Raw genomic sequence first — 27,054 nt, 5'->3', positions numbered from 1 at the left:
TTGTTCTTGAAAAACATTTATTTCTGTAATGGTTGTTGTTTTTTTTTTATAGCACTGACTCCCAAACCCCAGTACAACACAGGTTTCCCTTAAATGTAATTCAGGGTTTAATCATCATAGATGAAACAAAAAAGCCATACAAAAAAAAAATGGGGAACTAATAAATTGTGCCTGTGTTATTTTTTTTCACTGTTAAATGACAAGTGTTGACCTAGTGCGGTTGAGCGTTTTATTCCAAATGGACAGGTCCACTTTGCTCCTTTTCTTGGGTTATGAGCTACAGCGTCATTGATTGCCTTAAGGCCTGTGAATCACAAGAGAAGTGGTAATAAACCGGCCTACGTGAGGGCACAGATACATACACACAAAAAGGCTGCTTGGATTCTTGGATTCAGCGGCTGTTATTTTTTTGCAGGCATTTAAAAAGAAATCTATGCGTTTGAATTCATTCTCCTTGGCCCCTGCCAACAATGTATTTTTTTACATTAAGAAATTCAGGATACAAACCCAGGCACCAATGTACACAAAATAGTGAACAAACGTCCAGACATTTTATTTCGATCTCCAGTTGACTGTTGCCATGATAACCTCAAAAAAGATGCCAATCATGTTGGATCTGATCTTTAAGGGGGAGGAAAGGATGGAGATGCAGCACACAGCTCAGCAACTGTCAAGCAATTTTTAAGGCAAATTGATATCTTTCCATTTATTAAGAGCTGAAAACAGGATTAGCTTTGTTTTTAAGCAGCTAATAAACATGATCTCTGCTGGACAATTAAGCTCAGATGACTGAATCCAAATTTAAATGGAGTCAACTCAAGTTGTCCTGAGCCTTGGAGAACAAAAATTATTATTTTCCAAGAATACCATCAGGGACAACTGAAAATAACACTCCATGTGCACAACACTTCTGTTGGTAAACTGAGACCAGTGTGAATCCCACCAAAACTTACATACCCAAAAAAGACACAACGGCAGGTCTCTAAGAACAGCAAGGTTGAATCTGACTAGTGCTGGGGCAGAACAAGGTGAAACCAAAATGCCATCGAAAGCATCGGCACGTGCTTGTGGACTGAGGTACTTGTGCAACGCTGGTTAAAAAAAAAAATCAAGAACCAGATCATATGGAAGAGGGGAAGTATCATTAGACAGAATGGAAAATAAAAGTCCATCTCGGGAGGAGGGAAGGGACTTCTTAGGTGTGCACAAATAATCGGTGTTTTCTCTCGTTTGCCTCATCGCTCGATTCTGTTAGTCGGTTGTGCCTTTCCCCTCCCTTCCAGATCCAGGCAGATGGTACCAGGAGGTTATTGTGCCTACTCAGTCTGTGCGTCATAATTAGCACCCCCTGCTTTCTTCAGCTCGTTCTTGATGTAGTCTTCATCCAGCTCTTTATGGTCACTGATCACAAATTCTTTGGCAAAGTTCTGGAAGAGAGACAGAGAGAAAGGGGTAAACCAAAAAGAAGTGACCTCCCTGGGAACCAGGATGTGGTCCACTGTGTAAATGAAGGAAGGCTGTTTCCACCTGAACTTCCTTTGGCCCAAGACATCTCATGCTGTGTCTCCTTCTCCTGCCCTTACTCTAGTTAGACTGCAAGCTTCTTGAATAGGGACTGTCATCCACTGCAATACAGATGACACCTAGCACTATGCAGCCCTGATGTGGGCTCATGCTTTTATGTGCTATGGTGAAAGAGATGGTACCTGTGATGAGATAGGGGGCTTTGATGGAAGTTTTTCTATTTCTTCAGCCACATGGATACCAGTTACTATGGGTAGACACAGGAAAGTGTCTGGAAGTGGATGTGTCTGGTTCTAGGAAGTGCCAACCTCTTGCTCTTGCAGCTGTTTTTGTTGCCACCCTTGTGCCACGTTTTGCTGCACCCACCGCCATCCCTCTACCCCCAGCACCTCTCCAGCAAAAACAACCAGCAATTGTGTCCGTTTCGCTCAGCCCAGCAGTTTGAAAGTTCAAGAAATAAAAAGCACTTGTCCCCATGAATTAAACAGAACATAAATTTGAAAGTGAAGATTTTAATTGGTATTTTCTGAGACCAACAGCCAGAGGCCATCTTGATAATAAAAATGTCATCACCAGCCACATGGGAGACTAATTTCCAGCTTGCCTAGTAATGAATAAAAAACAGATCCACAGCCTAAAAAGTTAAATTCCCCATTTTTTTTCTATTGCTTGAAGGTTAGACATTGGGTTGTGGGGGTATGTCCACGTGGCAGGATGCAGTGGTACACACATGCATCGGAGGTAACTCCAGATGAGTACAACCACATTTGTGCACCACTTTCCCCAAGCTTATACACCCTGCTTCTTAGCAGAGCTATGTAGCCCAGGCTGAGCATTACACTATTGCAGCTATAATATTTCTAGTACCGGTGCTACCTTGTTCAGAGTTGCCTTGAGTATCTCTTGATGACACTGCACCGTGCCACGTCGATATACTTTTAAGTAGCCAACCCCCTCGAGGGGCTCTATAAATGATAGCAGCTACTGTCACTCCGTTCTGTTCTCAGGCTGGGTTTTGCCAATCCAAGAGAAAAAGACTGTTTCCAAATGCATTTTGCTGACTTGTGACCACACGAATGTAAGTCATAGTCAAAGGCTCACAAGTTGCTTCTTGTGGCACTGACTCAACATTTTCATGGCAGTGATGAAACAGCTGCTTATACCGCATGTGCCCAGAATCACCTTTTACTTGATCCTTTCCCTTCCTTCCCTCATCCTGATCCCTACAGGCTGTCGAAAGCATTTGCCCTTTCCCCGTTTCAGATGCGAACACTTAGTTGACACTAATTAAACAGAAAAAGTTATGTCCCCTTGCATTATGTTATGTCCCCTTGTGTTCTCCATGAATAGCAGCGGCACTGCTGACAAAATGCCCAGTCCGCATGCCCAGTCCGCATGCCTGGACCACCTTGAGAAGTCAGCAGAGCCAGGATGCCCGGTTAATGAATGCTCAAAAGTTCCCCTCCAAGGAAGCCTAGCAGAATTAGGCAAGGGCTTTCCTGGGGAAGCAGCTGTCTTGTTTGGGTCTAGGAGCTACAGCCCTGCCAAGAGTGTGCATATGCCTGTGTGGGGATAAAAGGGGGCTAATATTGGCATCCGATTTTCAGCCACATGGAGAGCTCTGTGCTTCGCAGTTTCTCAAAAGCCTCAACTTGTGATCCTGGTAAAGCGAGGTGGAGGGTAGGGGAGGAACAGGGACTTGTTTGGGAAAAGACTTGTCACTTCTCTCCTGCAGTGGAAAAGGGAAGGAAGAGAAAAGACAGATCCCTTTCCCCATGCTCATCCACACAGTGGATGCCTGAGCCTATTGCATACTGTAGGGAATCCTCCAAACCTGAAACGTACTTAACCCCCCCCCCAAATAAACCTTTTCGAGCTAACCTTTTGGTCTGGCCTGCCATCATTTACCAGTGGTCAGTCCTAGCAACATCACAACCCCACCTCAAGCCGTTTCTTATCCAGCAATCTGTTACGTCCTAGGGTCAGGACAGTGTCACGATGTGTGGTCAGCCAATTCTGGGCAGATCTGAGTTGATAACTGAAAGAAGCAGGTTCTTTGTGTGGGAAAGGAGAGAGGAGAAACCCCAAGGGAGTGAATCCAGTCATCCTCAGCTGTCTGCAGCGTGGCAGCAGGGGAGGATGATTTCAAAGACATGCAGGTTTTGGGAACCTTTCCTCAAACCACAAGCCAACACAGCTCACACATCCAATCGGTCTGCTTGGAGGTCTGCAGATTCTTGTGAATTCCCAGCAAATGGATTCCCAGCAATTTTGCACTGTCCTGCTGCACATGATTTTTGTATTTAACCATTTCAGTTTGTCTATTCACGCTAACTTGTTGAATAAGCCCTCCCCGTCTCAAAGCATGTACACCTGCCAGGGCTACATTACTTCAATTACTTTACATTACTTTAATGCCAGCCTTTCTGTTGTCTTTAATGAACATTGGAGGAGACCAAACATATCATTTATCACAGTGTCTTCCACACCAAATGCACCCGGTTTGTAAATGGAGCGATTATTTTCCTTAACTGCCAGGTCTGGAAATGTAACTGGGTTCTGAAATTCAAGCCTGGGTCTTTACTAATCATGTTGTAACATTGTCAGTAAACCTGGCCCAAAAGAATTGCATTGTGCAGGAGATGCAGTCAGACACTTGAGGAGGCTTTTCTTAGAAAATGCATTGCCGCTGGGGCAGGGCGAATGCTCGGGATGTAGAAAACCACAAGTTATTTTCTCTTTGTAAGCTGCCAACTCCTGGAAAGAACTTAGCAGAGTGGAGCCCTGGTCTCTCGAAGTCAGAGGTGAAAGAGGACAGTGGCCCAGGAAAAATAGGACAGTTGCCGCATCTCTCAATCTAACACTGTTCATGTTACTGGTATGTGGAAAACTGGGCAAGGGGCAGAAAAGAAGAGAGAAGGTTAAAATTAACCAGATTGGATTGAAGCTAAAGGAAGATGCAACCTAGGTAGACTGTAGGGTGGGCCAAACTTTGGCTGACAATTTTTCTTGCCCCAGTTTTAAAAATAATTAGGGAGAGTGACATATAGGGAGACTTGATTATATTGAGATGAACTCAAGTTCCTGTTTGGGGGTTGGTTCTCATAACCAGATAGATTTAAACAACAACGAAAGCCATTCTGCGGCAGTTTGAGGAATGCACTTTTGAAACTACATGGTGCTATCTTCTCGGACCGTTAGGCAGCCAAGAGAGATGCTTTGTTCTACTCGGACATGGTTTTGGGCAGGGTTTGAAGAATTTCCCATGAGACACTGGTCTATCACAGAAGTTATCCAGGTTTTATATGTCCAACTATATTTTGTGGTTTTCTAATATTTTATTAGCTGGTGGGACCACTTCTTATGTTGGCTTTTTACTCTTAAGATGCACTCTAGGTCACAGCTATAAATACAACCTTTCTTTCTTTCCTTCTGTCTTCAGGTACAGTCACTGCGCTTTGCACGGGCTTTCATGAAATATACCTGCAAATGGTGAGTACCTTTGAGGTCCTGAATGGCCAAGACCCTAGGGGAGAAGACAGCAAGGAGAGCACGGTGGTGAGACAGTTGGGCTTCACAAGTCACTGCCTCTCTGTGCTGCAGCTTCCCGAGAAAAAAATAGGGATACAGGTGGTCCTCGACTTAAGATATTTCGAGTTACAATGAGTGGCACTTACGACATTTATAAATTGACACAGTTTTTTAGGAACCAGTTGTGTCATAAGTCTGAGGATTGCTTGTATGAGCTACCCTACTGAGTTTGAAAGGATCAGTTCATTAAAGGGTGCAAAGCCTGCAACAATCTAGGTCATATAAGTACCTTAGACAGGTATCTGAAACCCTCTCCTGCTCTACATCCCATCAAGGCCTGGACCAGGCAAGATGTTCTTGATCTTGGCTCTTGGGATTAGACATGCTGTGACCAACGGAAGGGTTTTTAGAGTTGGGGGCCGTCTCCTCTGGAAGTCACTTTTCTTCTGACCTACAGGACAGCCAGAATATGTGGCTTTAGAGATGCTCCCATTGACTGTAGCTTGGCTGTGATTTTTGTTATTTCAGTGACGTTCTTTCTGGATGCAACTTTTGTTTGTTGTTGCAAATAACCTGGCAAGAACGAACCTAACTCCGACTGTGGCTGTTGCTTTAAGTTATAGCTGCCAGTTAGGTCTGGAGTGATGTACAGCCATTTTGGCCATGGTTCAGCTGACTAAGAAAGTGTTAGTCACTCATTAACCACTTTAGGTGGCAAGTGCAGGATATACAGTGAGTCTGGAAACTACCTTCCCACAAGAACCGAGTATATGTTTCTGGCCACCTGGTGGGCACACAATACAAAATGATCATCTCAGCAATTAGCAGAGGAGGCTGGATTTCTGCCACGGGGGCTTCAAGCAATAACCTTCAGTAATCCCCATTAGCAGCTGTCTTTGCTCACTGGAACAAAATCAAACACAGTGCCTGGCATCTGTTTACTCCCAACACAGTCCTGTTAAGTGGTATGAAGTGTAGGAATAAATAAATCACATCAGCAAAGTACTAGCTTAGGTTTTGGTCTCTGTCTAAGCCAAGCCTCATTAAAGGTTCAGTTCAGTCCCCTTTCTCCCAGAGATCACCCACAACACACTTGACCTTGCAGTGGTAGGTTTTCTCCATGAGGACCCTGCGTGATGGGACCCAGTTGTCCTCTCAACTGGTGACCTCCTTATTGACCTCACTACTTCAAAGAGGCTTTTTGAAGGCTCAGACCTCAGCCTGCATTGTGACTCTTCCTCCAACCTGAGCTGCTAGGCACAGAAGAGCGGTGGGGGGGGACAAATATGGGGTAATATAAGGCTTTATAATCAAATTGAAACTCAAATATTAGGCAGATTTCTGCTCTGGCATCAGATCTCCCCTTCCAGTCTGCACAGCCTCTTATTAGGGGAGTTGGGAGAGACCAGAGGGGAAGCCCCCTCTCTTTCGGACATGCATGCAGACACACGCACAGTTTCCTAACTCCTTTGAAAGGAGCTGCAGACAAGAGAGAACAGACTCAGGCCTAGGGCACAATTCTGACCCTGGCCCCTGGGGTTATTCAGGACGCTCTTGATTTGCCTCTTCCAACCCTTAGCCTTTGACAACATCAGCAGAGCCCTTGGAGTGAATTCCAGCCTTTGTATTCACCCCAGGGCCACCAGTGAGCCCGTGGAGAATAAAAACAATGATGCCATTTATCTCTGTCCACATCTCAGGGCACAGCAATAACCAGAGCGCCTTTGCTTTGCCTCTCAAACCTTCTTACGCAACATAGAAAATAAAAATTTATACAAAGCATGGCCATCTGGGGATCCATTCGTTGCCTGGCTTTTGGTGTGCTCTGCAAAGGAGAAAGCATAACCAAGGCCTCGATCTTACAATTTGCAGGCAGGCTTTCTGATCCCTATGGGACTCTGCACTGGGGGGAAGAGCCCACCGTACGAGCCCAAAAGAAGCCTTGGGTCCATTTCCCCCACTTATAGACCAGGAATTTATGAAGCAATTGCTATCAGACTCTTCTTTGCTAAGCAGCATTGGGAGGGATTTGTTTTCATTCAGTTTCTAAATGTCCAATATACAGCTCATGTCTGCATGTGCATTTATACCCGCTTAAATTTACTGCACAGTAAATTACTGGGTAGTAAGCAGGAATCGGCCAGCATCTACATGTGCAGGCATTAAAGTGCATTAATGCTGTGTGTGGACTGACTTGGCACTAAAGTTAGTCCCGTCAGTCCACATACACAGTGTTACTGCACAGTAAGGTGTCTACACGTGCATTACCATGCAGTAACTAATCGGGCATAAATTTGATACCTGCATGATGCAGGTATCAAATTTATGCTCAAGTCGGTGTAAATTTCTATATTTACTGTGCAGTACAGGCATGTACGTGTAGACGTGCACCTGTACTGAGCAGTAATTTTGGTTATTGCACAGTAAAAGTGCACATGTAGATGCTCCCACAGGGCCACAAAAGCTTCTTTGCCGAGAGAGAATTTGCTTGGTATAAGTATTATTCGTGCCCTGCACAAATACTCATATAAGTCCCCAAATGTTGGCTGGAAAGGTATGGCAATATCATACAGCTATGTGGATTCTCAGCAGTGGTGGGTCCTGATTTAGAGCAGCTTCCTGAAGGCAGATACTTCCAGTGGTCAGCCCTGAAGCTGAACTTCCTCTATGGAGGCAAAGCATGAAATTCTGCCCTTCATCTTCCCTGGAGGCTTCTTCTGAGACCAAGACTATGAGTTCTAGTCATTTCACATCCAGTTTTAATAGCTATTAGATTAAATCGTAAGCAGAGAGAAAAGGGGAAAGAGTGGTGGTGTGAAGACAGAGGCACAGTTCCTGTTTGGGTTAACAGAGTGAGTCTCCCTATGCCTGACAAAGGGTGTTTGTACCCAAAAGCTTGCAAAGACATTTTTTTTCCAACTTCTTAATTGGTCTAATAAAAAATATCACATTTACCCAAAAAACCTGGTTACCAGCCTGCCGCTCTCAGAAGCATCAAAGAAAACATGCCTGAGGAGTTCAGCTCAGGGTTAAGACTTTTCACCCTGCCTGAAAGGAAGTGGCTCCCTGGTTGCATCCTGCCAGTTCACACAGCAATGTGCTGCCTCTCCATATATCAACTTGCTAAATTGCCTCAATGTTTTTAATGGCATTGAAATATGGGGTCCAGGTGGTAATGAGAAATGAGTTGCTCTGCCAAGCCTTCAGCGACTCTCCGGGTGCTTTCATCACTCACCACATCAGAAATTTACCCTCACTTCCCCCTTCATCCAGCTCATGTGCAGCAGAGCCAGTATGATCTAAAGGCAGCTTTTTGTAATTTAGAGAGAGGCTTCAGATCTTTGTCAAGTATCTGAGATGTTTCTGTTCTCCAGAAGAAAAAGGGAAGTGTATGCATTAGTCACACCCAGGAGAACACTGCACACTTGGGTCCAAAGCATGTGTTACAGCCCACACGATACAAGAAATGCGTAAGAAAAGGTATCCATTGCATACACCTGATCCTGGCCCTACTATGTGATCCTCCAGCAGCTATCAGACCACAGCACCCTGCGCTGGAGTGACCCACCGGTACCACTGCATCAGGACATACAGACCACGGCAGAGCAGCTTAACTGCAAGCCCAGGCCCGTTTAGGTAACAGCGGAGAACAAAGGCCTGGCTCTTAAATGCAAAGCAGGAGCTAAACAAGTTAGTCTGCCTGTCATCACTGAAAGCAGGAAGATTCCTCAGTGCCAGAAGAGTGATGTCAGAAGAAAAGTATATAGTGAGTGCATGAGAGAGAGAGTTTGGTAATCCAAGGATATTCGGCTGCGGGAATCAAGCTGGTTTTTTGTGAATTTGCTTTAGAGCCATGGTGCCCGACATGGCGGCAGTGTATCCAGTAGTGCCCATCCTTTTCACCCTGTGGGCCAAATGGGTAATCTCAGGTCCGTCCATGGGCCAGATCCGGCTGTGAAGGAGTGCACAAGCTGACCTTAAGCTATTCACCCAGGGGGGCAGGGAGTGGGGAAATGTGGAGCAGAGAGGAGCAGCCTGGACCTGATCTGGATGTGCAGTGCGGGGTGGGGGGGAGGTGTCAGCGGTAGGGTGGAGTGGCCCCGATCGGGACACATGATTTGGGGTCTCCTGGCCCCAATCTGGATGTGGTGGAGGTGGAGGGGGGACACAACTGGGAGCAGACCAGCCCTTATCCCACTGCATGGCGGGGCTGGGTCCAGCCATGCACGGCTCCCACCACTTCCCCGCTGCTAATTTTTCTGACCCATGGGGATCCTTGTGGGCTGATGCCATGGCTCTGCAGGCCAGAGGTTGAGCATCCCTGCTTTAGACCAGTAACACAGCAGGTGACTTCACAGGAACGGGGGAGGAAAGAGGGAACAGTCAAGATTCACAAAATGCTAATGATAAACTAGCAGATGTGAGGGCTCACCCCTGATGCCCGACGATCCAGCCTCCCTTTTTTATTCACTCACACAGAAGAGCTTAGTGTTTTAAGGAACAGAGGTATTCCCTGCCTAACCAAGCGTCACATCCTTAGCGAAGATAACTACGCAATGAGGGAAGAAAAAGAACTGGGGGTTTCCTTGTAGCAAGGAGGACCAGCATCCAGCCCTGGTTTTCTGAACAGAATCACTCTGGGAAGTGATGGGAGCACCAGACAGATGCTGCTACCACCACATACCTGCTGTCTTTCTTGATGCATCATGCTTGCAGACAAAATGGGGTAGATTGGCAAGTGCCACATTCATGGAAACCCCAGCTGCGCTCAAACAGGGAAAGGCTCAGCCTGACTATCCAAGGCTGAACAATCATTTAAGGCAGCATTTGACACACAGTTTGCATTGGTGTCATGAGTCCCTCAACCAGAGAACAGTGCACACTTAGGGACACCATGCCTAGGCTTGGCTTGTTTAAACAGGCTTCCAGGTCTGCAACCCCAGAACCTCCCAGCCCCTTCCAGTCAGGGTCAGCTTTGTCAGTGTGATGCTTGTGGGACCTCCACCATGGGCCTGTGTGCAATCTTTGCATCCCTTTTGGTGGCCCCGGGGGAACTGGAGTGGCTGTGGATCTCTGCAATATAAGGGGAGCCCTTTCAGCCGGGGGAACTGTATGATCCGTGCTAGTACAGGTGGGATTTTGTTCCACACTAGTGATTGGACAGCTCCTCAGGTTAATGAGTTAGCTACTGCCCTATGGGAATGGACTTAGTCCTTTAGCTCAAGGAGTAGAGACTTTGCTTTTCGGTTTCAGAGATTCTGGATTAAAACCCCATGAATGATCCAGGCAGTGGTATTGTTATAAACCTGTGCCATGAGATGTGGAACCTGAGATGGGACATGCAGATGTGGCTCCAACAAACTAACTGGAACTCCAGTAGCGACCTGGATATACACAGGAAAACCTCCAGTCCTTAGTCTCTTACCATCTAGTTCAACTTCAGGTGATGCCTGCTTGACACTACCACTGCCACCAACCCATCTCCAGCTGACATTGCAAAACAATTTAATCCTACCTTATCTGAGTGGTGGAGGTGGAAAATGAACGGGTTCTTCAAGGGATCCACCTTAAGGTTTCCTTACAGCCTGATTAAATGAATGCAAAATGTCTAGATGTTTCCCCAGAGCTTAAAAGTAAGGGAATATTTTGGAAACAATGGCAAAGAGCCCCCCAAATAACTGACTGAGCTAGATCTTTAGCTGGTACAAACCCTCTCATGGAGCAATGCTGACTGGTAACAGCAGAGGATGTAGCCCAGTAATTTCACAGCTCTTAAAATATGGCCCCTAGAAGATGCAGTGCACCTGCTACCCCTTCCGCAGCAGAAACCCGTTTCTTTAACCATAAAACAAAGAACTGTCTTCTCTCCTTTCTTTGTGGCGTTTTTATTCTTTTGCTCAACGGCCCCTAATCCATTCCTGAATGTTTAATATCCCCAGTGTTCCCTTATGGCAGGTGCTTCTAAGAGACCGTTAATAATTGCCATGTGTGACTGTTCTTTATTCTAAGATGCAATGTGGTGGATTTCATTAGCTTGGCAGCATTTGGTCTGGATTTCTCTTGCATTTAGTAACTCAGTGGAAGAACAATGTGGACTGGCATTCATTCAGCTTGGAACAGTGCTCAGCCTGTAGCCTGTGAATGCATCTACAAAGTATAGAAGATTGCAAAACAGGCCCCCTTCACACAGGAGCTCTGGTCTCCCATAGAGAGTGGCAGCTCAGCTTTATCTAATATTGTATCATAGCAAGTATCTTTTGAGTTTTACGAAGGTGTCCTCTCACCAAAGAGCTGCTGTTGGAAACCCAAGGCCTTCCTACTCCCCGTAAAACCCAAAACAGTTACCTGCCACACAAAACCTGCTCATCCCACACTGTTGCTTCTGAAGTCAAACCACGTTGCACATGTGAAATGGGGAAGAATGTATAACTGCATTTACCATAGACCAGACAGCAACAGAAACCCGCCCCCTCTACCCCTACATAGCGAGAAACTCAGCAGGGTTTTTAATATTATTATTTTTTCTCAGCTGTCCTACTCAGTTAACCAAAATTGGGTTAAACTCATGCTTTCTAATAATGAAGGGATGACTGTTTTTGCTCCCTTCAAGCTCCAGTGAGTGGAGGTCAGTTGACTCTTACACTGCATGAGTCAGCATGGCATCTAGGAGCATTGATACTCATCCTCTACTTAGGTTGTATTAGTTTAGAGTCAATAATAGACATCCCTGGGCAGAGTTTTTTGTTCACATCAGTTAAGTTAGTCCTAGAACTTGGCTTATTCTGCAATGACTGAAAATTAGGAATAATGAATATGTTTCACGATCTGTCTCTGTAGCAAGAAAAGAGCACAGATGCACTATTGGTCCCAATCCTGCATTATCAGCAACCAGATCTCTGGTACAGGCACGCACTCTTACATGGATTTCCACTAATGTCACAACTGCCATGGAATGCATTCTGCAGCACTCAAGCATGCTGCAGGCAAAGCAAATCAGTTTAAATGACCTTAAATGGCTCAGCAAAACGTGCTCAAAATAGTTTAAGATAATTTTCTAAGGGAGGTGGATCAGAATCGTCATGACATCTGAGGATGCATTGGGGTGGTCTGCATTAACGGGGTTGCTGATTATATGTAATCTTGAGCTAGTATTCCAGGGAGGTTATATTTCAAGTTCAAACCGCCTACCCTGGTATATATTGATTTGCTGCAAGATCAAGGCTTTATGTCACAGCCAAGCATGGTGAGCAATCCAATAGTCTATTAAGTCAAATAGGCTATTAACTCAACTAAATAAGCAACCATCTAAATTTCAAATGAGATGTAGCAGAAGGGAGGCCCAGATCCTAAAAATGTGTTCAGGCACCTAATTTCCAGTGATTTTAACTGATTGATTTGTCAGCACTCTATCAATTTCAGCTTGTGTTACAACAACACAATTTCGACTACCTTCTAGTAGCAGAGCTTGGCTTGGAGACCTGCCATTTATAATGGTGAAAGTTCAGAAAGGATGTTTCAGTGTGATTACCATAGTGAAAAGGGCAGCAGAAGTAGCTATTTCCTAAGAAGAAGGCTTGAATTGAGGCAGGCCTGGTCACATTTTTTAAGGACTGTAAATTAAGATTACTTCTAGGGCCATATAAATTAGTGTGAATTGAAAAGACCTTCATTTTCAGCCTCCAGGAAGCGCTCTCAGGAAAGAGGTCTGTTAGCATTGACAGGGGCAGAATTATTACAGAACATTATTGCAGAACAACAAAGGGTATTCTCTGGCACCAGAGAGAAGCATTTAATGTAAATTAGTTATCTAGTAGTCCCACTCTGAACAGTTCTTGGGAGAAAGCATGACTGAGCCATAACATCTGTCCGGTTGTTGTTGTGCTGCTCTTGGCTACAATCCCCTTGCTACACAACAAGGCAGAAAGGAGGGTTTCAGAATGGAGGATTTCGTTCACAGCATTCCCCAACCATCTTTTACAACAGCAGATGTTCCCTTCCCCTACTTATAAGTTTACCAACATTTGCTGAACTGGAACATCAGAGGGTCTGTCTACATTGGGTCCTTGGCTCTCCCACTCCCACAAAGCCGATCCTGAATAAGGATTATTCCCCACTGTCCCTCTCAAGCATGCAGGAAACATAGATGTAACCAATGATGGCATCCATTGCCCTCCGGGTGGCTTAACTGCCCCTTTCTAGGTATGTCTACATGTGCATTTACTGTGTGTCTACATGTGTATTTACCGTGCAGTAAATTACTGTGCAGTAAATGCACATGTAGATGTGCCCACAAAGAGGTTCTTAGGCCAGTGTCTACACTTGCAGCCATTAAAGTAAAGTAACACTGTGTGTGGACTGACTTGGAACTAAAGTTAGTCCCAAGTCAGTCCACACACACAATGTTACTGCACAGTAAGGCATCTACACGTGCATTCCTGAGCAGTAACTAATCAGCTGTAAACTTGATACTTGCATGATGCACGTATTAAATTTCTGTCCAAGTTGTAGTAAGTCACCATAGTTACTGCACAGTACGGGCGTGCATGTGTAGACGTGCGCCTGTACTGCACAGTAATTTTCAGTTACTGCAGTAACCTAAATTACTACACAGTAAATATGCACGCATAGACATGCCCTCTAGGTTTAACATGTGAGCAGAAGCACTGGGAACATGTATAGACATACCTACAATGTCATGATATGCCGCTAAATAGTTAAATGACACTATAAACTCGAGCAAACAAACTCCACTGCGATAGCTCTGAGGTGTGTACTAAGCATACACCTCGGCTTTCCTGTTACACCCAAGGCCAAACAGGAGGCTATTCAAATTGAGTTAACTATTAAAAGATGCTAGTTAATTAATACTGATTGCAACCTCAGCTCTTTCTTCTACAGCCTCCTTACAGTGACATAGCCAGAAACTTTGTGGCTTTCCAAAAATCAGCCAAACAGCAGAGATCAAGAGAAAAGTCCAGTAGGAGTGTAGGCAGACAGTTCTTTGGGTGAATCTGATATGTTTTATTAAACCAACTTAAATAGTTGGAAAAAAAAATTCTTAGCAAGCTTTTGAGTTTATAAACTCTTTGTCAGGCTGAGGAAGCATCGCTTTCTTGATTATCCAGTTTCACTGCCACGTTATTGCTCTTATCTTTCTATCTTAAGTTGCTTTTGTATATGGCAGAGAACAGCTAAGACAAAACTTTATGCAGGCAAGACGTGTATACTTTTATCACTCTGCTCAGGGCTGTGAAGGCGCTAAGTTCAGAGGCGCTTACTTTAAAGTGAGCATTCAAAGAACAAATTTTAAGTCTTGTCAACAGGAAGAGAGGGTGAAATTAATGCTTTTCAGAAGAAAGTAGTTTCCTGAGTTTACAGAGCATCCCATTTCATTCTCAAAAGCTAGAAACAGTCAGACTGCTAGTTAGGGTTGGAAAGATATGAAGTTACCTGTACTACTTCTTTGACCAGGGTCTTGTCAGTCCCGGTTTTGGCTCTCTGCAGGCCGCTAACGCTCTCTCCAATCCACGTGATCAGGGCAAACTTGACTCGCTTGCTCATGGCATCCCCAGTGGTAAATCGGATGAACCCGAACAACCTGATGTCATCTTCAGAAAACAAGAGGAGATATCATTAACGTGGAGACAAGCAAAGAAACCTTGCCAACCATATCTGAGCACAGCCAAGAACAAGGGCTCCTAATCTGAATTCCAGTTACTTGATAGCAATGCTCTGGAGTAATAGGATAATATAAGCTGTTGTAACATGGGAGATATGTGCTCTTGTCTGTAGGAAATGCCCCTTCAGTGTTAGATCTGCTTCTTGCAATGAACAAGTGTTATCTGGCTGGCCTAGGTCCACCTGGTTACCTGAGCATGCTGCCACATTGTGATTAAAACACTTGCAATGGGCAGGTCATTAAAGTCCACAGAGCTTACCCAGATGATGTACTTAGCCTGTGGCATGGAGGTCAGGAAAGGGAAGAAATCTATCACGGTAGCCTCTATCTCAATGAATCGGCTTTGGGAAGGCAGGAATCAACACACAAAAGGCAGCATGCATGACAGCAAGCTGCTGGCAGAAGTTGGCTGAGTTAGGAAGGGTGCAGGCTACTCAATACACAAAGTCTGTATAAAAGGGAAGACTGCGGCAAAGGACCTCCCATATCCACCTTTCATTCCTTACCACCCACAGATGAAAGAGGACCCTCAGCCCCTTAACTCTGAAGACTACCATAAGCCTCACTTCAGAAAGCAGCTTTTGCTTTGCTATGCCAAACTAAAGCACAGCTCTCTCCCCTCTGCAGCGCAGACAGAAGTTACAGAAGACGGTCTGTTTCGAACCATTGTCATCTGACCCCTCATACAATGAGGGGTCAGATTTTCATCCAATTGGCCGCTTTTGAAGCTGTCTGCAGCCATGCACTTACTGGGTCACGGCCATAAATTGCTTTTTGTGGCTGGATCAGGTGAAAAGTGTCACTTCTGTCCACACACACCCCTGGAGTCTGTCAGATTTGGGGTTACTTTTCTGAAGGATGACTTAACAGCTCATTGCTGGATGCATTTGCAGTTACGGATACATAGTACCACCCTCTCCACTCTTTTCCTTAGAGCATGTGGGAGGTGGGAACCTACAGCAACTCTGACCCTACAATGAAGATGGACAGGTTTGCCAGCATACTCGGTTGCAGCTGCTTCCCTGGTTTCTATACATTACTCGCAAGAACTTTTAATGAAGCAAGATGATGCTGAAAAGCAGCACAAACTAACCAATTGGGAAATAGAAACTTCTTTTCCAAAAAAAGGAAAAGATTTGTCTGTTTGATATTTTTTCAAACCTCTCCTCTCTCTCTTTTTTCCCTCCAAATTTTGTCTTTTTTTGCCAGCGGTTGGCAACGTTTTCTGGCAGGGGGCTGGAATGACCCAGCTCAGGTCCTAGACAGGCTGGCACCAAGACCTTCCTGGTGCTGCCACGGCCATTGCCACTTCTCCTAGTGGCCTGGCCACAGCACAGAGAAGCTTCCTTCACCAGCATACCACCAAATCCCTTGGCTCTGTGGGTTGGATCCACTGGCTCTGCGAGCCGGATCCACACTACAAACTATAGGCTGCCAACTCCTGCTTTCTGCCATTGAAAAAAGAAAACTGGAAAATCAATGTTTTTTGTTTTGTTGAAAAATGGGAAGAAAAAACAACCCAACCCCAAACCCTGAAAACTTCTTGTGAATTTCCAATTCTGAAAAAAGTTATCATTTCTTTCTCTGTTCAGCTGGTTCTCTTGAAAGACAACCCTGACCAGGCATCAAACTGTGCACAAACAAGGATTTTCTGTCTCTAGAAGAGGCTTATTACTGGCCAGACCTGTGGCGAGAAATTTTAATTTTCAGCAGCAAAGCATCTCCTTGTCAACAACTAATTAGAGCCATAAATGAATCAGGAGCAAGAGGAGGGATATAGATAGTAAACCTCCCTGGTGAAAAGACAGTGAAAATCCTCCAACGTTACTATTTATACAGGCTCGAGGGCTAAAGAAACACCTTGCTCTGTCAGAACTGGAGCTGACCGTGAATTGCTATCACAGATGACAGTCATGTTGTGCTGGGACCTGCACTATGGTTCCTACAGAGATATAGGGAACATGGGACAAGAAGAAAATCTGTGGGCCATTGAGACCAGTATCTATTATTGCAGGCAAGCATAATCTCTTTCATCAGTTTATTAAGACCATATTAAAAATAATTAGCTTTTTTTGCTCCTAGTGGAAGGCAGTTGTAGAACCTCACTGCCTCGACGGTTATTTGGAAGCATGCCCATATGGATGATATTATTATGAAGATACGTGCATAATACATGGTAGTTTGTGACAGCAGCCAGAGAGCTTAGCCATGTGGAGGGACTTTAGTTTGACCTGTAACCCACAGAGTTGCGGCTACAGTTGAAAACATATTTGTCAATGGAAGAGCAGGCGAAGAGGCACACAACTTTTTGTCCGCCTACATCTGCATGCCTGCTAGCTCAGACTGAGGGCAAAAATTAGTGAATGCAATTCGAGGCAAGTTTGTGATCCATGACATCACTCGCCGTTTTGCTGAGCTGCCTGTGACATCACTATATTATAGTCTAATATGTTTAACAAATGCAAGAAAGGAGACATAGGAGAAGAAAGGGATGGAGGATAACTGCTAAGAGGACAACAAAAAGAGCCATGGGGCTTTCCAGCAGAGTTCAGACAGGGTTAGGTAGCTTTCCAGCCGTCCAGTGACAGTCCCTGAGCAGAACCAGCTGAGTTTCACAATGACTCTGAAGTATGTCTGCAGTGATAACAGAATCCGGGAATAAGCGCTTCCATATTCATAGACTTCCTCTTTCCAAGCTAATCAGTCCTACCCTGCCAAATCTTTTCATTGTGCGAGAAGTCATCGTCAGCAGCATCTGTTCCAGCTCCCCTCCCCAACTGAAAACCCGAGGCATTTTCATTATCTCACCTCCGCTCCACGGGGAAGAAAAAAAAAGCTTAAATTAGCTCTAAGACATAGATGTCCACTTCTTCCTGTTGATCATTTGTTGTTGTTTGTTTTTGCTCTTTTTAACAAATGTTAGAGGAACAGCAGGTTTCCTCTGGAAGAGGAAATCCTGCCTAATTCCATACAGTCATCTTCTAGTCACTAAGCCTCCACTACAGCCCAAAGGAAACAAAAGAGCATTGTTAACAGAGCTGGATGTAACACAGACAGTGGCTGTCTTTGGGAAGAATTCATTCACAGAGTTGGCAAGGTGTAACAACAGCAACCCATTTGCTATTAGTGCTACCGTCTCTACCTGAAGTGCAACTGTATGGTACCAGGAGTGGAACAGATGCCTTGTAAAGAATTATACAATGAGCACTTTAATTAACATCACTTAATTTCTTTCTCTAAACTCTGTTCTTCACTGGTAGGCTGTAGTTTCCATTCGATTTCCTTGATGACATTCCCCTTTTTTATCTAGGTATGTAATGGCACTAAAATTTCTGCACCATGCAGAAAGGCAATGCTGTAACATGAGTAAAAAATATAAAATAAAATGATTATCTGCAAAAAAATAAATGCGTTGGAAAAAGGCTGATGGTTATAAAGCCGGTGGCTCTAAAGAATGGCAGGCCAAAGCCATTCTGCAATAAGGCTATCACGCGTCCCTTTACCACTCCTAACCATACCCAGGTACTGAAGGAGTCATGTGACAGATGTCTCTGTCCCTGATATATCGTGTTATGAGTGCCTCAGCCCAACAGAGTGAATTATGGATAGGAAGTGGTACGTTGCATCAATCATTTCCTGACTCTTATTGCTTTCAATCTGGATTCATTCATGTCTCCTGAATGCTTGAAGAAAACTGAGTGTGAAAAGCACAACTCTTCACCACCTCTTCAACATAGTCTTGAATGCACATATACTTGGCTAGGATACAAAATGAATTCAATTTACCATCCCCCTCATAAGCATGGTAATAAATACAAATGAGCCACCAAAAAAAATAGTCCTTGCCCTATGCTTTCTGAAGCATCTATGACATCAAGCTATTTTACTGGGATGTCACAAGGAAAGTATATTACTACAGTGATACACAGGAAAGAGTGGGAGCAGAGCCTTTCCTTTAAAAGGCATTCAGATTGCTTTTGGTTTACCCTGGAGAAGTTTTCTGGGTGGTATCTCTTCTAACTGCTCTAAGGAAATCTATTTCATATTAAAGTTAATTCAAACAACACTTTAAACCCACGTGGAATCTATGAATCTATGGAATATAGCTTCAATATGGTGCTAACTGTTAGGACCACATGTTTATATCAAGGAGAAATGGGCAGCTAAGGTTTTGCTTTTCAAGCTGTGAACGTCATGAGGGCAGATCCTCAACTTTTGTAAGCTGCCATGTATCAGCTGAAGTCAGTGGAGATGCAATAAATGACACCAGCTGAAATTCTGTATTTGAGACATCACAGGACACGTCTACACATGCATTAACGCGCCACAGTTACCGTGCATTAAGTTTTCGTACACGCAATAACAGGTACTAACTCAATGTGCCAGTAACTGGTGGTACCGTGCAGTAGCGCCAGCACACGTCTTTTAAGTGATGCTAATGTGCACTAGACTAATTCTACTGCACATTAGCATGGCTTTTGCCGTGACATGCTAATGCACAGTAGAATTAGTCTACTGCACATTTAGCATCTCATGTAGATGCGCCCACACTTTCTTTCCCCTTTATTCCAATGAAAAGCAAAATATTTTCTGCTTACTCTTAGCAAAACCATTTTTTTGTAAATCCAGAAAGCTTTTTTTTTTTTTTAAATGGCTCTCAATGTCCATATTTTGGTTAATTCATGAACGGTAAAATACATCTGCTCCTATGAAAACCCAGCTAGACTGGGGGAAAAAAGGGAAAATATAAAGCAACCCAACCAAGAAATCTATAGCAGCTTAATTCCAGTAACACATGGCTTGTCTGCATTCAAATCCTGGCACATCCGCAACTATGTTTTTAGAAACCATTGGGGGAAAGTAATTATATATAAATAGCCCATAGTAACAGCCTAGTGAGCTCTCAATGAAACCAAAGGGAGTTTGGCATGCTAAGGTGGTATCATACAACTAAATGCTGTTATAGCCTTGTATTAGTTCTAGTCCCAAGGAACACTGTGAAGTAGGAAATGGGACACTCAGATGTGGCCATCTCATGGCCTTGGAGATCCATTTTGACCCAGGTGCACTAAACATGATGTTATGCAGCCTAGACACATCCCCAGTGCCAGGGGAACACTGAATTAAATGAACCAGCTGGCAAAGGATGAAAATCCTCTAGTCATTTAGCATCCAAACATTTGGTTTCCAGATAACAGGATGCAAGCACTCTTTCCCCTTGACTTTGCGTGATGCAAGCTAAATGTGCGGTATTCACAAAGAGGAAGCAAAGATCTCTGAGTTGCTGTTTTAGAGCTCTGTGACAAGCAAACACAGTGGGAACGGATGTTGTCTGAGAGAAGCTTGCTGGTGGTGACACCTGGAAAGGAAGGGTCATGGGCCTAATTTGCAAGGGAGAAATAGCCCAGTATCTGCAACTTGGCTGGATGCCGTTCTTCACCACTTAAACCTCTGTTCTGCATGCAGACACCTAAACCTTTTGAACCACCTGACATGGATTGTGCTTGGGGTGCCCACCCTTACCTTCTCATCTCCCAGGCCTTCACCTCTGTACAGCTCTTCTCTGACACTAGTCTTCCTCTGCTAGCAGAGCAGTTCATCCCTGACACAGCATAGGCCATTGGGCCTTGACTCAATGCCTACTGAAGTTATGACTCCTTCCCCTGGTTTTAACAAGTTCTGGGTAAGGCCCTCCATCATCATTACAGACAAATGCAAATGTTTAGCACTGAGACTCTAAACAAAAGCCAATGTGTAGGCAAAACCGAAATGCGTTCCCCTCTAACAGCCAACCGCAGACACATACATTTTGCACATCAGACATAGAGAGTCATCAGCCCAAGCTGAATTTCCTGGCCTTCTCCCATCAATGCAGAAAAAGTTAACAGAAGTCTTCAGGATCTGTTACCTTAGGGGATATCTGAAATGCAAACTACAGTCCAGCCCTATTGCAGCTAAGCTATTTGTTTCTTGTAACAGTCACATGCCAGACTGAGAGCACCTTGACAGGTGCACGCTGATGCACGACAAGCACAGCATCTTGACCTGGAATGCAGGCCAGGAGAAAGTAAACTTCAAAGTCAGGAAAGCTCCACATTTATGTAGGCTGCTGAAGTGCAGATGGGGCCTGGATTCCCCACCCTTGCCCAAAATCCACCTGAACTTCCATTGTCCATACCTCAAGTTAATGCATCCCAACAAAACATTGATTTGTCATTGCTTAACTGTACAAAGGAACCTCCGAGAGTCATAAATGGGGAATAACCTCTATGTAATTGGGCTCCCTCACTAGTCCTTGTGGTCACAAACTGGAGGCATTGAATGATAGGTGTACCCTGCCGTCTATAGGAGAATATGGGAAGCAGAGCTTAAGCCAGAAGAGGCTGCTCCAGAAGGCCCTCCGAACAAAGGGAGCATCAATTCCTGCCCCATATGGGGATGGTGGCACTCAGAACAATAGCCACGATGTTTAAATTACGCTCACTGAATACACACAATCAAATGTGGTTGCCCTTTCAGATGAAGTTTACCTGATGCTGCTGCCACTAGAACTCGCAGGGAAGTACCCTACAAATACATCACTGAACGTCTGGGCCCCAGATGGCCATAGGGAAATGGCAGTCAAACAGATGCCACTTTTATCTGATCCTCTAAGGAGGTACACACACAGCCAGGGAAGGGCGGGAGGCTCTGCAGATGGGAACACAGTGTGAACACAAAACGTACACACACACACACACAAAATTGCCATAAGGATGGGTCGTCGGTTTTCATGGGTTTGTCCCTTAAATTTTGAGAGAAAACAAAACTTAAGTGAACTTACAGGGGGGAAAAAGCAGTAAGGAATAGGTATTGTTGCACCTAATTCTGCAGGCAGATGCAGAGTGATAAAGCATAACTTCGACATTTAACTCATGAGCCTGCTCAAGTGCTTTTGTAAATCCCAGACACGTGCCTACATCTTTAGATACAAAAATACCTTCAGAGATTTGGCCCCAGATCCTTCTCTCCCAAATTCTAGACTTACTGATTATAACCCTCCTGTCTATGAAAGAGGTTACAAGCTCAAGGGTGCCTGAACTACCTCTCAAAAGTTTATTCCCAGTACTGATATCCACCTCCAATGCTTTAAACAGCATTTACTTCACACCACAGGTTCTCCTTCTCTGTGTACCGACTGCACTTGCCACTGGCCTGATCTTTACAGACACATGAATAGCTATTCCATTTCATGCTGTCATAGCAATTTTTTATTGGTACTGGGTCTTTCCAGCCCAAGCAATCCTTTTGTCAGAGCCATAGAGAGAAACTAACATTTACAAGTGGGGGACACAAGATCTCCCAGCCTATACTTAATTGCCTTGCACCCAACCATAAATTAAAACTAACTGCGTATCAAGGCTAGGCCACGCTGTGTTTCTTTAATAATAATCCCGAGAGGCCAAAACAAACTGAAGTCGGCTCTCAGCTGGAGTCCGATGTCATTGCGACACGTACTAAACCTTAAATGTATGTTTCTGACTGATGTTGTTTTAGTTCAGAATCCAAACTGGGCATCACTTCCCTTCTCGGCAGTCTATTCACCAGCCCAATTTTGCCTTTCAAATAAAAACATGGTTCTGCCTACCCTCCTACAGAACAACCTTCAAACTTTTACCAGGGTTTCTGGCTCTGCATTGAGCAATTCAGCTTTTTGTCTAAAAGCGTATCGATGGCACGAACTGTTAAATGCCAAATTAATGCTATGCCTGGACCCATGCCATCTACCCAGGCAGGAGCTGTGTTTGCAAAAATGAAATGGCTCAAACGCCTTGAATTAAATTCTTGGTTAATATAGAATCAAGGTACTGGTGAATCCCACTGGTGAGGGAAGAATGATTTGTTCCCCACATTTTCTTCCTATTCAAAAATTGCGCCCATGGATCTGCAGCATCCCAGAACAATGGAGCGGGAGAAGTATCAAAGTTTGCATGATATTGTATGCAGATGTAGGCAGGCAGGCATCTGTAGTATCTGGGGAATTTATAATCTTCAAGTATGGGTGGAGGGAGTTTTCTGGAGGTCTGCAGAGAGCTGGCTGGTCACAGGGTCTGTCCTCTAGATGTTAAGCCACATGAAAGGAAGCCAAAACTACAGTGCTGACTGTCCTAATTCTCCCCATGTAGGCAACTGGACAAAGATTGTGGGATACCCACTGGGCAGGCACATGGCTCAACCTCATTGTGAAGGAAAATGATGGTCTCCATGAAAAAACAGCCACTCATTTTGATGCAGTCTGTGCTATGTGCAAGGCAGAAGGTGCAAAAGGCAAGCAACCCGTACGGCCCCCAGCAAACGCACTGCACTTCCGGTGTCTGCGAGTCAAAGGAATTAGCATGTCCTGACTCCGCCTGCCCTATCATTTAACACCCAGGAGGAAAGCAATATGTACAGCACGCCGAAGGTGCTTTTAATAAGAACAGCTATTAAAGAAAGCAGGAGCCGCAGATGCTTTACACTTGAGCGGAGTTGGAACAGATGGGTTGGTAAGTGGAGCACGGCAAACTTGCACTGAGGCGCCTCAGCCTACACGGCAAGCTGAGGTTTTGTATTGCAGCTCCCACTCTCACCTTCAACAACTGACTCACTCGTGGCTCCACAAAAGGCAGCTGCAGTATTTTGTGGCTCTGGAGCTGGTATTTTTCGGGCAACAGCAATTCAAAACAAGGAAGTTTACGCTGAAGCCCAATGCACTTTTTTTCCCCCTTTAAGCCACATCTATCAGCTGTGGTCTTGGGCAGCGACTCTTACTGCAGGCCGGAAGGCAGGGGAAATGTTTATCGTTGATTTTTTCACTGAGTGTGTGTGTGTATTTCATCAGCTTCCTTCTCTAGTAACAGTTGCCACCTTGCTTCCAGATGGGATGGGAAGCTCTAACTTTAGAGCTGGCACCAATCTTGTTTTTTGACTGATGTCTAGTGGTCCGACTCGGCCTGCTTGCACAGATGGAGTCACTAAAACTTGCAGATCTTCCTTCCCCAACTCATGCACCATTTGTTAATTTGTGGGTGGAGGAAGTTCCTTTCTGATACTTAGCCAAGAGCTGGTACCTCTGAACTTGCTCATGGTGTCTTAAAGCTTCCAGCACTTGCACTTCAGAGAGGTGGTACTGTCAAGGGTTGATCTCCTCTTGCCGGCTTTTATTTGGGGATAAAACCCTTCAGGGACAGCCTTGAGGGCAACTGCACACAGGGCACCGCTGTAATGGGTGTTTTGCTAAGACCAAGGTCTACCCTGGTGATGCCTCTTATCTGAAGCTGTGAAGATGTTGTAGAGTTAGCAGGGTCAGTGCAGCCATGGGGAATTCATTGAGGGAAGATGGGGTGAATGCCTTCGTCTGTCTGCGTGCATCTAAGTGCCTGCCTAGCAAATGGATCTGCCACGCATAGCGCAGGCAAGAACATGAGACAGGGTCAGGGTCCTAAGAGGTCTCCAGCATTGGTTCTTACATAGGTAACTCTGGATTAGCACCTGGCTCTGCCAAAGCCTCTTGCCTCCATTTACTTGTGACAAAGGGGAGAGAGGTAAGAACCAGTCAACGGTAACGGTCACAATCTCCCCAGACAAAACTGCAAGGGTCAGGTCAGACAACCCGAGAGATTTACCCTTAAAAAATGCATTGCAGAAAATATTAAGCGTGGAGAGGTTTGTCCATAACACTCAGAGGCCCGAGAAAGCTGTTCAGTCACCCTAATCACAGGAGAAGGGGAAAAATAATGAAGGTCCCTCAGCTATCCATCAATCACCCTTGAACAACCCGTAGCTCCATAGCTGACCCTTTCCTGAACCGCATCAGTACGAGATTCACAAGTGCAGAGCCCCCGAAATCCCAGTGCCGTCAGCCATCAGTTCAACACTTTTGGGGAAAAAATTCTCAGATGTGTCCTCACTTCAGCTGACGCCCTTTGGCACATCTGAGAATAAATACCCCTTCCGCCTGATGATGCCTCATCCTCATTCTTATAAGGTCAGAGATCAAAAGAGCTGTATGTCCCCAGATCAGGAATTGCAACACATCCATGGTAAATACATGAACTGAACCAGATCAGTGCCTGATTTGGAAACACATTTTCCTTGAAAAGTGCTTGGGAACAATTGTGGACTCCTTCTTAGGAGGTACCCATAGCAAGCCAATACAATCCCACAGCCCTGCCATTTAGACTCCTTGATAAAGCATATTAAAACTTTCCAAGCTCTAGAGTCAATTTTTTCCCTGGTGACGCCTATATTTTATTTAGAAACCTGTTCTTTCCCCCTGCTTAAGTCCATGGAAATTTCTCCACTGAATTCAATACAATGGCAGCAGGCCTAAGGCTGGTTGGGCCAATTCTGGCTGGATAAGACCCTCCACCCCCTTCACAATACCCACTGAAAGTCCTAAGGACTGTTATACTACCATTTCCCTCACCCCATAAAGGGAGATTGTCCAGCCTCCACAATACAGGTATGACAGAAGACTAAAAATCAGACTAAAAATCAGGATGGATGAGCTAAGGAAGCCCTGCCAGAATTACAGGGCAGTGCTTTGAAATGAATTCAGGCTAGCACTGAATCGAATAGCAATATATACATCACATCTCTTACCTTATGCTTTAAGGGAAGGACCTAGATCCAGGAGAGGGAAATAGCCCGTATGGGAGACTTTGAAAGTTGGGTGGGGGGAGTGATTCTGATAAACATTTCAAGCAGCAAAATCAGACATCATTCAGTATTTCCTGGTTTTCTACATGACATCTTGCTTTAATCTCCCGCTGCACTGACACAGCTGAACGTGCAGCTGCCACGTTTGAACCCGGGACTGCCACTGTTGGGATTATGCAGTTCCAATTGTTTTCAAGGCTGGTTGTTTGTTCATGCAAATCTCACTCTATTTGTTCTGAGGTTTTGTGTTTCCAAACCAATGCTGTGCTCATTTTAATTGCAGAGCTACTTTGGCACTATTCAGAGACTGTATTGGAGAAGGTCCCTGTCTCAGAAAAGCCAGGGAGGGTCATTTTGATTGTTTTAAGCATGCTGTTTTGTAAAAAAAAAAAAAAAAGAGTTTGGCCACAATGATTTGTAGGGGGAATCTTCTCCCTCCAGTTAAAGAGTTAATCTTGTAATGAACTGCAGATTTTAACAATAGGATCTGAGCTAATAAAAGAGTTTGCCCCAGTTTATCCAGATGCTGGGAAAGCACTGAAAATTACTTCATCCATTGTACAAGAAAGGGGGGGGGGAACCCCTCTGCACAAGACTTAAGTTTATGGAGGAAACAAAGGAGTGACTTGATTCCAGAGTTTAGCTGCTATGGGAGTGCCTTGTGCTAATTCGACCCTGTGCACTGAAACAATCAGAGCCCGGTCCACTTTACACAAGTTCACAAGTTGATGCCAGTTCTTTGCTCCCTTTGTAATGGGCACAAAGCCATATCAAACTGCTTTTCACATTCACAAGCAACTAGACCAGCCTTACCTGTGCATTTCCTTGTAAAAGCTTCATAGTCTGTTCCTTGGTCTCCAGGGACTATTGTGGACCCGTCATATTTAAAAGTCACCCTTTGGGAAAGGGAAAGAGGAGATGGTAAAATGTGACTGTTTGAATGGGGTCGGCGCTTTAACCAGGAATGTTAATACATTTCACAGACAAGCAGGGATTGCAGTAAATCAGAGGGATTACTAACTTGTAGCACTCTATCAGACTCTCTAAATCGGTGCATTGTACTGTGTCCATGTTCATAACCAATCACCCTCTCCCCAATATTTAAGTTTGCCGGGGAGCACGTATTAAAATGCTCCGATCATTTATTGCAGGTGTCCACACACTTTCTCCATAAGAGAGAGGGGTGTGGTGGTGCTGAATTTTATTTTAGGCTGAGCTCAGAGAAAGCTCGCGAGGAGTCTAAGCAAGCCGGGGGTCAAAACTTACCAGTTCACATCCGAGCCGTCATCCCTGACCAGATTGTAAGCTTCTCTGCATGCCTCTTTGTCGATTTTAGTCGCCATTTGCTCAAGGAAAACCGGCGTTCGGGGGGAAGACGGGATTTTGGCTGAATGAAAGCTCTGTCCTCTTGCAGGGAGAGAGAAAAAAAAATAAAATAAGGAAAATCAGAGGCGAGGAATCTTTTCTGCGGTCAGGGCTTTGACCCAGGCAGGCTCTGTAAAGGTCCAACAGGCGATCTGCTGAGTGGGCAAGGAAATAATGATGTAGCTTTGTGCTCCGTATTCCTGCTGCAGCCAGTCATACAGTATTGCTCACAGCCTTACTGAAAGATCAGTCCAAGCTGAGCTTTACCCCTTCAC

General features: G+C 44.8%; 1 protein-coding gene across 1 annotated transcript; it reads right to left on the bottom strand.

Annotated features, from left to right (window-relative positions):
• On the bottom strand, nt 1-27,054 carry COTL1 (coactosin like F-actin binding protein 1). Its single transcript, XM_019505457.1, has 4 exons — nt 26,681-27,054; nt 26,228-26,310; nt 14,506-14,663; nt 1-1,427 (listed from the first exon to the last, which is right to left on the bottom strand). Exons 1-4 carry the CDS (start codon nt 26,755-26,757, stop codon nt 1,317-1,319), a joined length of 429 nt encoding a protein of 142 aa, XP_019361002.1. The 5' UTR covers nt 26,758-27,054; the 3' UTR covers nt 1-1,316.

Source organism: Gavialis gangeticus, unplaced genomic scaffold, assembly GCF_001723915.1.
Source record: "Gavialis gangeticus isolate Ggan-Ray unplaced genomic scaffold, GavGan_comp1, whole genome shotgun sequence".
Taxonomy (NCBI): domain Eukaryota; kingdom Metazoa; phylum Chordata; order Crocodylia; family Gavialidae; genus Gavialis; species Gavialis gangeticus.
The sequence above is the reverse complement of the archived record's forward strand: the minus strand, read 5'-3'. Positions and strand labels throughout refer to the sequence as shown.